This window comes from Cucurbita moschata, unplaced genomic scaffold (assembly GCF_002738365.1).
Source record: "Cucurbita moschata cultivar Rifu unplaced genomic scaffold, Cmos_1.0 Cmo_Scf00005, whole genome shotgun sequence".
Taxonomy (NCBI): domain Eukaryota; kingdom Viridiplantae; phylum Streptophyta; class Magnoliopsida; order Cucurbitales; family Cucurbitaceae; genus Cucurbita; species Cucurbita moschata.
In genome coordinates, this window is record NW_019268521.1 from 4,908,195 (window position 1) to 4,921,493 (window position 13,299).

General features: G+C 37.4%; 3 protein-coding genes across 3 annotated transcripts in view; all 3 read right to left on the reverse strand.

The window, feature by feature from the left end:
* Positions 1-2,072, reverse strand: part of LOC111443123 (probable carboxylesterase 17) — a 17,617-nt gene extending 15,545 nt beyond the window's left edge. The window contains exons 1-2 of the mRNA XM_023080775.1: positions 2,068-2,072; positions 1,322-1,333 (exon numbers count right to left, since the gene is read on the reverse strand). The gene's annotated coding sequence lies outside the window, so the exon portion shown is untranslated. The remainder of the gene's footprint in view (positions 1-1,321; positions 1,334-2,067) is intronic.
* LOC111443119 (protein WVD2-like 5) lies at positions 145-4,873 on the reverse strand. The gene is made up of 9 exons (XM_023080769.1): positions 4,520-4,873; positions 3,233-3,515; positions 2,885-3,136; positions 2,722-2,753; positions 2,493-2,564; positions 2,257-2,356; positions 2,078-2,149; positions 1,893-2,003; positions 145-1,040 (listed from the first exon to the last, which is right to left on the reverse strand). Exons 2-9 carry the CDS (start codon positions 3,503-3,505, stop codon positions 462-464), a joined length of 1,491 nt encoding a protein of 496 aa, XP_022936537.1. The 5' UTR covers positions 3,506-3,515; positions 4,520-4,873; the 3' UTR covers positions 145-461.
* Positions 4,874-9,960: 5,087 nt separating this feature from the next.
* Positions 9,961-13,089, reverse strand: LOC111443477 (G-type lectin S-receptor-like serine/threonine-protein kinase SD2-5). Its single transcript, XM_023081296.1, has one exon. It carries the CDS (start codon positions 12,593-12,595, stop codon positions 10,130-10,132), a length of 2,466 nt encoding a protein of 821 aa, XP_022937064.1. The 5' UTR covers positions 12,596-13,089; the 3' UTR covers positions 9,961-10,129.
* Between the last annotated feature and the right edge of the window lie 210 nt (positions 13,090-13,299).

Below are 13,299 nucleotides of genomic sequence, written 5' to 3' on the forward strand. Positions count from 1 at the left end.
AAAAAAAAAAAAAAAAAAAAAAAAAAAAAAAAAAAAAATGAAGAAAATAGCAAATTGAAATTAGATATCTCAATAATTTTTGTAAGGCGTTGATTTGCAAAGGTTTCTCAGAGTTGGGAATAATATTTATTTATAATGAAAAAGAGGCAGAAACATAAATTAGATAAAAAAAAAAAGAAAAAGAAAAAGGAAAGTTACATACAAATGGCAAATCCCTTTAAGTGACGCAACCAGACACCGTTAATGGAAGGAAGCACACAAAGTGAGGGACAACGCTAATTACTGCTTATGGACAGAACACATAGTGATAATAATAATAATAACAATAATAATAATAATAATAATAATAATAATACATAATACATAACAATCACAAAGACAAATCTCTTCAGTTCTTAGTGTGCCAAAATAATTCATTCAGGACTCATACCATTTTTCCCATTTCCAAAATGGCATCCCCATCACGGCGCCACAATGCTCGATGACTGCTTCAGCTCTGCAGCGTCTTCCCCCGAGCTCTGATGATGCTGATCTTGTTCTTCGATCTCCCGCTCTTCGTCCGTCTGGCTCTCTGTTTCACTCGGCTCCGGTGTTGCACCTCCGTTCTCCTCCTGGCTGAGTGAGACCTCTTTGTTTGTTGCATTCAATGGAGCAGTTTCCTCATTGTCTATCGCAGACTTCTGTGTTGTTGTTATTGCTTCAGTTGAGACCTGTTTTTCTTCTTTCTTTCCATTTGTAGATACTGCAGGAGGCTTCTCAACGCTTTTCACCTTGGTTGCTGAGGACTTCCCTGCTGCATTTGTTGCGGCACCAGGTATTGTAGTTTTCTCAGAAGGCAGTCTAGGAAGAGACCTACGTTTCGGCTTGTCTAAACGGGCAGGAGGAGAGACCCCCTTAGAATTGTTGTTATTCAGAGCCACATTCTCGTCGAGACTTAAGCGATTTGATCGCACATCACCACCTTCATTGCCTAAAATTTCTGCCGGGGTTGGGCTCTTTTTTCGGCCAAGCTTGGGAGACTTGGCTCTTGTAGGTGGTATCTACATCAAAAACCATTTGTCAACATTGTGTTTTGATTTCAGCCATACTAGGGGGGTGGGGTGAAAGATTCGAAACTCTCACCTCTTGAATTATGCTAGTTGAGTTATGCTTATGTTGGGGCCAAGGATTCAAACTCTGACCTCTTGAATCATACTAGTTGAGTTAAGTTATGCTTATGTTAGCTATTTGTCTTTGATTTGTTACCCTTTGCTTATAACTGGAATATCTCTTTTTTCCGATCTAGTTCTTCCACCACCACGAACCCCAGTTATTGGGAGAACCCAAGTACTCTCTTTCATATCCAAGAAAGAGTTCTTAGAGATCTTTTTTCCTTTTGGAAGATATAGGAGCGAAACAATCAACCTATTGATATTGGAAGAGCCAAAAGATTCTTCCAATGTATCATTTTTGGGTACTATAAGTATAGGAAGAAAGAGTTACTAAATAAATCGATGGTAGACATTGGGGTTCGAGAATTGATTAAAAAGATCAAAATGGCCAATGGAGCTTCTAAACCACTATTCTACAAGAAAACTTTAGAGATACCACGAAACTATAATGACGTCATCTAAGACTGTCACGCTAAGAACCTCGGTCACATGATATGGAGGGTGATTGACAGCTATCGGCTAGCATGCAAAAGACCTACCGGGACGACACTATAGTATATATTTTATAAAAGGACAGCAGTAAGTTAAGCAAGTGTCTTCATGAGAGCCATGATTACGATCCAGACTAAGCAGCAAAAATACGAGAAATTGTCTCCACAAGTTCATGAGAGAATCAATAAATTTTGAAACCGATATTAATAAATTCCAAACTCAATCTCGTTTTCAGATGCAACATGTTACCTTTTTCAACTCTACTTTGGGAGGAGGTGGTTCCTGATAAAAGCTCGGCATGGGAGTTGCTTTGAAGTTCAAACTCTTTCTGAGCATTTTAATCTCAGCCTCTTGAGTTTCCTGTAACAGAAGGACTTTCTAGTAACATGCGTCAAATGTTGAACAAATTAAAGTGACAATAGACACGTTGATACCTTGGATTTTGCCTGTAATGTGTTCTTTTCTACTTCCTTAGCTTGTATCTTTTCCTCAAGTTTCGAATAGAACTGTCCCACGTCATATATGAAAATAAAAATTTGAACACAGAAATCGTTGGAGAAGACGACCAGTAAAATACAAAAGGAAGTGCAAGGAAATGAATACAAAAACAGACCTCTTTTCTTTTCTCAGCACGCTCATTGCATCTAAAACTAAAACCATAGTTAGGAAGTCTCCCAACCCTATTTGGTTTTTCATCCCCTGCTCTTGGACTTCTATAAACAATTCAAGGATAAACTCTCGGATCTAACAAAGAACAAGAAGCTAAATAACGTGAAGCAATGCCTAAAAATATTAGCACATTAATTATCTCAGGAAAATCTATAATAGTAAATAAGAAACTAAGGATACAAAGAAGATTCTGATTCTTCTTCTGATTTACTAGGATGACCTTTCTTCGAAGTTTTCAGGTTCATACTCTCCCTGCACAGAATCGGTCACAACTTAGTGTTCTTTGGAGTCCAAGAAACTCTTTCCATACATAGTGTATACAAAAATAGATCTCAAATTAGATACAAAACGAAAATATTTTAACCAACCAAGAAGAGAGAATAAAATCATAAAAGCAAGCAGAACATACATGGAGCCTTCACCATCAGACTTATCAGCTTGCTGCTTGAAACAGATGGAAAGAATATGAGAAGGGAATCATTAAGCAGAATAAGAAATAATAAAAAATTCAAAGGGAAGGGCGGATATCGTGGCATAGATGAGGCAGTAAGACAATGTGCAGAAACGATTACCTTCAGCGCTTCAGCTTGCCTGCCATTGAATGATCTACTCTTACTAGGCCGTTTTGGATGTGGATGCGGTGTACCTGTACCCGAACCATTTAAAAGACCAGCAGTATGTTCTGCATCCTTTCCATCTTTATTCTTATTCACCCCAGTTGAAGAAATGTGTTTAGGGCCTGATGACTTTTCATTCTTGCTCTTGATTTGACCCCTCTCTGGTTTCACTTGCTTGGGAGGATCAACATTCTTTTCCTCTCCTTCCTAAAAAAAACACAATCAAAGAAGAAAGTGCACCTGTTAGAATCAAATAAGATAAACTACTTCATCCGAAGAATCAGATTATACAAAGAAGTCTGCCTTAGAAAGGGTTGATATATCGCTTTCTGCCGGAGAATTTAATCCCTCCGTGAGTTCCATCGTGGTCGATTCACTAATTGCACCGCCACTCAATTTGAGATCATTTTCAATATTTTCTTGCTGCATTGTAGCCTCTGTATCTTTGTTTATGCCCTCGCTCACAAGAACTTCAGGAACAGTTTCCTCTGAGGAGGCAGAAACGTTCTCATGAAACCCATTTTGATGGGTCAGTTTGAGCCCATCAGCAGGTACAAGGATCTCCGATTCCATCATTAGGTGTAAACTACAACAGATCAAAGAAACATATGCCCCATAGCATATAGAAGAAGGAACAAACATTACAAGACATCAAATAGAATTGCACAAGTTTTCAACCAAAGCCATTACGACCTACGAAATAATTTTCAGACATATCCTCCACAACATAAATTAAGAATTACATCCTAATTAACAGTCTTAAACGCATAAAAGAATTCTCAATTGCAGAAATTTTGCTATTCATAGGTCGATGCCATACATTTACATTCAACTTACTGAAATTATCAATGGAAAGACAAGCGTAGAAACATGTTCACCCATTTCATAGTCTTCATAATTTATACGAGAACCGAAAAGCATGTCTGAATAAAAAGAATTTTCACAAACAGCAAGTTCGTTCCAAAATTATTTAAAGAGCAACACATTTGTAGAACTAAGACACGTGGTGGAGGGTGGTTTGAAAACCGTCAAACCTTTCTTCCCAAAGAAACCGTGCACAAAGACTTAGGCAATGATTTAAACAAATTTTCCCACGACTTCGGCATTAACCATAAACCGAATATTAATAAGCCACACTTACTCATCAATCAATCCCATTACAGAAGTTCTATCCTAAAACAACTAAGCGAAATCAAGAAATCAAGCATCGTCACACACACCTCCGATTTGCAGATTGAGGCAACATATGCCAAAATCAGAATTCCACCATTCTCATTCCATTATTCAGATTCAAGCATAAATATCAAATGACAAACATTATTCCAAGTCGATCTATTCGTAGAGTAAGCATGCGGCAAATCAATCCATCTCAAAATAAGCCACAAAAAAAGACATCTACCTTTCCGCTCGGCAGCAAGAAAGAAAGCACAAGAAACATGCACTAAACTTTCCTCTCGCAAACACAGTCACACAAAAACGATAAGATTCATCACCACCATCAACCATTCCATCTCCTCCTCCTCCACAGCAAGCTCAAATACAAACAAACAAAACAAAACAAAACAAAACCACACCAACACACTCACTCACCTCGAAAACCGCGCAAACGAATCAGAACCTCATGAAAAACAAAACCGCGGAAGCTTAGATTCGAGGCGCAAGATTGACGAACCAGCGGATAGGATCTGCAACAAAAGAGAAACAGATAATGCCGGAGCAGAGATCCACGGATCCAAAACAAGTTCTAGCGATTCCAACAATGGAAGAACAAATTGGAGAAACTTGAAAGAGAGAAAATGAGAGGGAAATGGAAATCTCAGAAGCGGGGAGTGGAGAGAGCAGTAGCATTCAAATCCATTTCCAGGTCAAGTCCGCTTTCTATCAAAGAACAAAGAGAGAGAAAGAGATAGAAAATACAAAGAGATGGAGAAGACAGAATTTTAATGGAAAATAAAATTTATTTGTTTCTTAAATTATTTATGGACTAGATTAAAAATAATAATAATAATAAATAGACGGAGGAAAAGAAAAAAGAAAAAGGGTAAATAAAAAATAAAAAATACACGGTTAAAAAAAACGAAGATATCTACAGTTACCCGATTTTTCAGGGTAAAAAAAAGTTTTACACGGTTAATTAACCGACGGCTCTACCCCACTCTTCTCCCTCATCCAATCATCCCAAAACTGAATTTCTGTTTTTTTTTTTTTAATTATTTTTGAACAATTTTCTTTTTGTTTCCAATAATTACGTAAATCTTTAAATTGGATATAAAATTTTAATAAATATGAATTTAAAAGTATATAAATATATTAAATAACTCATTAATTATTATTATTTCAAATACCCTATTATATTAAAAATATTCTTTATGAGGGTGAGAAAATCTCCCCACAGTAGACGTGTTTTAAAATTGTGAGGCTGATAATAATACGTAACGAGTCATAGCAGACAATATCTACTAGTGGTGAACATGAGCTATTACAAATGGTACCCGAGCCAGACACCTGTTAGTGTGTCACTGAGGATGTTGGCCCCCGAGAAAAGTGGAACGAGGATCGAAACAAAGAGCGTAGAAATCTCTCCTTAACAAATGTGTTTCAAAACTGTGAAGCTGACGCTAATATATAACAGGCCATAGCAGACAGTATCTACTAACAATGGTCTCAAGCTATGACAAAAATTATCTCGAGGTTCGAGCGAGCGTTGTACTCAACAAAATTTATGGAATTTTTTAAATAAATTATCAATATTTATTTATTTCCCGTCTTTCATACTCCTCGTACTGTCTTAATAGATACATCTTGAATCAACGTTACAAAACTTTAATTTACATTAATTTAATTTTGTCTCTTCTAATTTTTAATAAAACGATACAAACAAATCTCATTATGATTTCGATGAACACCCGACATCGACCAACTTTATAATTACACGCAAAGAACTGCACGATCTAACGCTACATGAAAAAATTCACTGACGTATCATAGAATTTATTTATTAGTGAAATTGACGTATTATGAAACCAAAATATTTATTTAATCAACTTCATTTTCACTTAAACCTAATAAATAATAAAATTGGGAGTAAATGAATTATTGAGATTTATAATAATTAATTAAAAATAGACACATTCCTATAAAATTATGATGGAAAATAAAAGTACCTAAAAAAAGTGAACAATAATTAATTATGTTATTGTCTGAAATTATATTTCCCAATCTGGTTTTTTTTTTACAATAATTTCCCTAACTGCAAACACAATGATTGATTTTAATTTTTATTATCGATCTTATTTTAACCATTTATTTTTGTATAATAATGAATGTAAATATATTAAAAATGTATATTAATAAATAAATTAATTTATGGTATGCTAATTTAAATGCTTTTATTTATTTATTTGTAATTTATAATTTAAAAGAAAACTTATATGGTTAGGATCATGAAAATAATATGATAATAAAGTCAACAAAAATTAATAATAAAGTGATAGTTCATAAATTGGATAGCTTTAGAAATATTATATAGTAGGCAATAGGTATCATCTAAATCCTTTGTCTCTTTACTTACCATATAATAATATTATATATATATATATATATATAAGGTTATGAAATTCAATAATTTTGAAATTTTAAAAATAATAATTAATATATTAATATAAATGTATTAAAATTGTAATTTAAAAAGGTGACGTAATAAATAAATATAATTTTTTTAAGACTAAATTTGTTAAAGAGGAGAAAGCGCCATAATTATTCGGGGCGCCACCTCAGGTTACGACCGCCTCATTTTATGTTTCCTTAAATGCCCCCACCGCAATCCTCGTTCGACGTTCACATCTGAGGTTAATTTGGTCACATCACGTACCCACCTCACAATAAAAGCCACCACTTTTCCCGCCGGTGGTGGCCATGGATTTTCGTATTTTCCATTTTGAATTTGAATTCATAATTAAATAATTTTTTATTTGAGGAGGTCTCATTGGTCAGAGGAAATTCAATTTTAATGGATAAATTAAACAATTAAAATATTATGTATAACAAACAAAAATATATATTATTATTAATTATCGAAACTAATATATAAACAAAATAGATTATTATTATTAATTACACATTTAATTTCTATATTTTTTTATGTCAATTTTAAAATATATTTAATTTCTAAAATGTGTCTGTTCAAAAGTAGTTTCTTTTCGTTTCTCCCTCTAACCGACGTGAGATCTCACAAATCTATCCGTCTTAGAAACCCAATGTCCTCACTAGCATGCCGCCAAGCGTGTGGTTCTGATATCATTTGTAACTGTCTAAGTTCACAGCTAATAAAGCTAACAAATATTGTCTACTTTGGGCCGTTACGTATGGCCGTCAACCTCACGATTTTAAAACGTGTCTGTTAGGATGAGGTTTCTACACCCTTGTAAAAAAATGCCAGGAACGTCGAATTAGCCTGACTATATCAACTTGGGTTCAAATCCAACTCAAATTTATTAATTAAAAAAAATATTTTTAATTATATATCCATATATTTTTATAATATTTATTTGATTCCAAAATAATTTTTATTTTTTGTTTCTTTAAATGCAAATATTGCTGTTAAAGGAGTTGTTGAGTTTTGTTTTAATTTAATTTAATTTAATAATTATTATTGGTTGAGTGGTAATAGAAACGGCGGTTTATTAAAAGACACGAAATTAATTAGATTGGAATGTAATTAAACCCTAATTACCTACTTTGAAACAACCTCCTCCATGCTTTTAAAGCAACTTCCGCTTCCTAACTCCCACGTAACTTCCCTAATTACCAAATTATCCTTGCACGCTTTTTTCATTTCTTCTATTATAATCTTACCCTTATTGTAATTTTTTTTCCAAACCAATTATATATATCATTGACTAATGGGTCAGAGGTTCGAGCCCTCTCACGTTCGTTATGTTTTATTATTTAAAAAAATAAAATTTAAATGGGATAGATACCTAACCTCGTCATTCCCGTACCTGGATTATAGTTATCTAATCTCGTCTTATTCAACCATTTTTTGAGAACGAGGCAGAGGCTAAATCATAAGCCATTCAAACCGGTTAAAACAAAAACCGCTCCTGGAACTCTTACAATCAGATCTCGAATTTTTAGAACGTTTATTTTAACTAAATAAAATGTATTCAAACTGGTCATTTATTAAATATATTTCACTTTAAGAAATAAAAAAAGAAAAAAATTAGGGTTTTGGTATATGGGGAAATAAATGGGGAATGGGATGTTTGTAGAGCGGGTGAATGTTATCCCTATCCAGAATGAGGATAAGGATAGTGTAAGGCCAAGTCCAAACAATCCCCGGAAAGTCACGTGACAAGGGGGGAGAGAGACACGTGAGGCCATTGCCTGCTAGGTGGCACCACGCGACACAGGCGCGTGCATTCCGACCGCTGCATGTTCTCTATCCTCTTCTCCTTCTTACACTCTACTCTTCCTTCTCTCCGGACATTCCAACCAACTTTCCCTTTTCTTTGCTGGTCCCCACTTTCTCTTCTTCCCTCACCCAATCATTTCCCTACACGTGGTACTCAATGCCACGTTGGACCCCTGCCATTGAGGTCCCCCACTTCTCATCTCAATTCCGCTTCATCCTATTTGGAAACGACCCTTCATCTATTAAGAAACTCGACACTATAACGACTCGTTACTTTCTAATCATGTATATGTTTATTTCGATAATGATTGATGAGATAAATAATAAAACGAAGGATTTAAATCTCTTTTAATAGCCAACTTGAGAGTACTTCAAGGACGAACATGTTGTTGAGCTAAAAAAACGTCTTTAGTTAAGTAGTACCCAAAAAAACGTCTTTACCTAAAAGAGTCTGTGTTGATCTGTGGAGATAGTTTCATTCTTAGAAGCAAGAAACACGTAACGTGACCATGTTGTAGAGTATATGACTCTCATACCATTTATAATAGCTCAAGCTCACTGCTAGCAGATATTATCCATTAGGACTCGTTACGTACCGCTGTCAGCTTTACAATTTTAAAACGTGTCAGCTATAGAGAAGTTTCTACATCCTTATAAGGAATGTTTCGTTCCGTTCTCTCCGAAAGTGGGAGATGAAGACAAAAGGCCGAACGAGTGAGGATATGAATGGAAAAAAGGGGAAAAAAAAAGGTGGGGATTTCAAGGAGCGAGTGACCCATGAGCTTACATTTTTGGACACACATCATTGTTCAAATCCCTTTATTCCAAATGCTTCTTGTCTACATTTTCTCCCCAAATTTTCATCTCTCTCTTCCCTTTTCCTATCATATCATATAGCAAAATACGACAACGACAACAAGAACGATGACGACAACGAGATCATGATGAGTCAGTTTCGGAGTTTTGAAGAAGTTGAGTGTGAGAATCCCACGTCGGTTGGGGAGGAGAACGAAACACCCTTTATAAGGGTGTGAAAACATTTCCCTAGCATACGCGTTTTAAATCTTTGAGGGGGAAGCCCAAAAGGGAAAGTCCAAAAAGGACAATATCTACTAGTGGTGGGCTTGGACCGTTACAAATAGTTACAAATAGTATCAGAGTTAGACGCCGGACGATGGGCCAACAAGTCTAAAGAGGGTAGACACGAGGCGGTGTGCCAATAAGAACGCTGGGTCCCGAAGGGGGGTGGATTGTGAGAATCCCACATTGGTTGGGGAGGAGAACGAAACACCCTTTAGGGTGTGAACCTTTCCCTAGCATACTCATTTTAAAGCCTTGAGGGGAAGCCCAAAAGGGAAAGTCCAAAGAGGACAATATCTGCTAGCGGTGGGCCTGGGCCGTTACAAATGGTATCAGAGCCAGACACCGGACGATGAGCCAACGAGGAGGTTGTTCCTCGAAGGGGGTAGACACGAGGCGGTGTGCCAGTAAGGATGCTGGGTCCCGAAGGGGGTGGATTGTGAGAATCCCACATTGGGTGGGGAGGAGAACAAAACACCCTTTATAAAGGTGTGAAAACCTTTCCCGAGACGTGTTTTAAAGCTTTGAGGGGAAGTCCAAAGAGGACAATAACGGTTTCGTGAAAGTATTGGAAGAATAAATTTACCATACAAAATCAGCACTCAAAATGTACATAACAAACAGCAAAACTAATTTACAAGAATATGAAGTTATGTAAGAAGTATAAGAGAACTCATCTGTGGAATGAACGATACGATACGCCGAAATCATCTTGGCCCGGATAGCTTCACCGCCGAAAGATATGCATCGCTGTTGCAGTCGGAAGGCCCGGAAGAGGTTCCTCCCTCACTGACTGATTTGAAGAAGCTTGAAAACAGGCGAGAACCGAGCGGGGAGGAAGTCGGAGGCGGAGGAACGGCACAAAGGCCTTCGAGCATTTGGACTACTCGAGTCATCGGCGGCCTGAGGTGCATATCTTCTTGTATGCACCAAAGAGCAACTTTGATGGCTGTAAAAACTCTCTCATCACCATCATTTATCACCAAATTTGGATCAAGGAGGTTTTCAAGTCTTCCTTCTTCAAGCATTTTAAAAGCATATGATGGGAAATGGCCTTTTTCCGACGTTTCGGTCGAGTCGAAGTTTTTTCTTCCCCCGACTATCTCGAGCAACACCATCCCGTAGCTATAAACATCACTCTTCTCTGATATAGCGTAGTTCGTGATCCACTCTGGTGCCAAATACCCTCGAGTTCCTCTTAGTGTCGTGAAAACATGGCTTTGCTCGTGTGTCATTAGCTTTGCAAGCCCGAAGTCCGATACTTTTGCAAGGAACTTGTCATCGAGAAGCACGTTTTCGGGTTTGATATCACAGTGAATAATCTTCACGTCGCAATCTTCGTGTAGGTACGCTAATCCTTTAGCTGTTCCTAATGCAATATTGAACCTTGTGTTCCAATCTAACAAAAAATCTTCTTTGTTCTTCCTAAATATCCATTTGTCCAATGACCCATTAGCCATGTACTCATAAGCAAGAAGCTTGTGTGACCCTTCAGCACAATAGCCTTTGAGCCTAACCAAGTGAACATGATGGATGCTACCGATTATGCTCACTTCGGCTCGAAACTCCTTCTTCCCCTGACCGATCGCCTCCAATTTCTTCACGGCAAGCCGGGTTCCGTCCGGTAGAGCTCCTTGATATACCGACCCAAATCCCCCTTGACCAAGCTTCATCGAAAAGTTATTGGTTGCACTTTGAAGATCCTCATAGCTATAACGAATCGGTGCCCCGGTTAAACCATTCAAGAAGTTATCATCCTCGGATGTCTCGTGAGGAGTTCCGGGCGGTTTCTTCTTCATCTTGTAGTAACAAAAAGCCAAATAAACTAGACCACAAATGACGAACACAGTAAAAACAACGATGATCGCCACGATATGCGAGTTCATTCCACCATTTTTAGTCCGATCATTGTCGTCACTGCTACCTACATTGTTCAAGATCTTGATGTATGAAACAAAGTCATAGTTTTCGTTTGCATTTTGAAACCCACCTACGTCGTCCAACAAGAAACACTTCCCTGTTCGGTTTTCGAAGAACAACGCCCGACAAGAACAGTTGCTCATGCACGATTCCTTGCAACCATCTAAATCAGTCGTCGAAGTTGATGGTAGGAATCCGAGCGCGAAATACTTTAGGCTAAACCCTGTACTTACAAGCTCAATACTTCCATTCGAACGATCACAAGGAGACACAATCCCAGGCTGACAATTCGGATTCGAGCTAAGAACAGTAGGGCATTGGCATCGGTTCCCACTATAGCATATAAAATACGAACCACACGGCTCCGGTGTGCTACAAGAGTCTTCAGGTATCCTAATACTCGACGCAGCACCGGAATCTTGAAGATTATAGAACGAGATAAAGCCATCGTCTCCTAAAACAGCAATCCAAGTACCATTTTCATTCACTTTATTTGAGAAGATGAATTGCCAGAGCAAGACATTGTTTCGATCATAGAACCTCCAAGAGTTCGAATCAAGATTTGCCGAGGAAACAGCTCCACCGTTCCGATTAACGGTTTTTCGATTCTCCTTAGCCATCGACCAGTAAGGCTGCGGAGATCGAAAGCCAGCTGATAGAATCAGATCACCAGATATCATTTCAAGGGAATAGCTCAAGTTATTGTTGCTAAGATCACTCACAAGTTTCATTCCTTCAACAAAATCCTGCCCTGATAAAAGGGTATCAGTTGGATAGCTAAAACTCTCCCAAACGATACCTCGATCGCTATCGTTTGCTCGTAAAACCAAATTCCCCGAGTTCTGCAGCTCCAAAGCCGAAACCCCTTTGTCACTTGAATTTGTAGACCAAACCACCAAAGAACCTTTCATCAACATTGCATTTCCCTTCTCATCAAATGTGAACTTATCAGAATTAAGAACAGGGGAGGCCCTATTGGCCGACCAAACAACTCGTAAGCTGCCTGTGTGGATGATAGCCAGTGAAAACCTTGTAACATCTTGAGTAGTCACAAATCCAAACCCAAATTTAGAGTTATTGGACATAAGAAACAAGCCATCGTTATCAATCCAGTTCATCTGAGAGCCTTGAAACCCTGGAGAAATGTTCCCAAAACTCCTAGTACTTGCTAAGGATACTCCACATTGAATCAAGATGAACAGATAAAACCAGCTCAAAAAACAGATTAAACCACCAAAATTTGAAGAACCCATCACGAATTTCAGAATCAAGCTTCGACCCAGTTGAGAAAATCAATCAAATATGAAGAAAACAACGCAAAAACACACAAAAACACACAGAAAGTGGAAGTTTCTAAGCGAAACGACATCAAATAGAGCTCAGCAACAATGGGTATTGACTAATTTTGAAATCCATGGAAGAACAAGACAACACTGAGCTTGAATGGCGTCCGATCAAGTCAATACTTGGGGAAGAAGAAGAACTTATCTGTGGAAATTGTGCAAAAGGACCAGAGCTCGAGGTTGTACGAGGAAGAGAGGGGCTGTGGGTGGTTCTTCTTCTACGTTGGTCTGAAAAGGGCAGAAAAATAAAGGATTGTTGGGAAGGAATTGTTTGTCCTGTCTCCATGTTGTGAGAGATACCGCCATTTTCTTCTCACCCACCAAAGGAAAGATGAGCAAAGCGTTCATATGGGGTTCGTCAGTCATAATATTTAATGATTTGCTTCCCTTTCTTTCCTTCTTCTCCATCGCTTCGAAGATCCCAAAAGATGAAGATCCAAAGCCTTCATATATTATAATCTAAATTTGGTGTTGGGATCATAAATTTCTCAATTTTTTTTTGTTTCATCATCATTTTAACTTATTGTATGTGAATTCGGGGAGTTTTAAGGTTTATAATTAGTTCTTTTCTCGTTTATAGTTCGATCTGAAAACTTGATAACTTAACGTTAAGA

Excerpts from the sequence above, each read along its gene's own strand:
- LOC111443119 (XM_023080769.1), bottom strand. The coding sequence starts at position 3,505 with ATGATGGAATCGGAGATCCTTGTACCTGCTGATGGGCTCAAACTGACC. Across the intron at positions 2,150-2,256 it reads GTGCTGAGAAAAGAAAAGAG|TTCTATTCGAAACTTGAGGA; the intron begins GTCTGTTTTTGT and ends GACGTGGGACAG. Across the intron at positions 2,004-2,077 it reads CATTACAGGCAAAATCCAAG|GAAACTCAAGAGGCTGAGAT; the intron begins GTATCAACGTGT and ends CTTCTGTTACAG.
- LOC111443477 (XM_023081296.1), bottom strand. The coding sequence starts at position 12,595 with ATGGGTTCTTCAAATTTTGGTGGTTTAATCTGTTTTTTGAGCTGGTTT.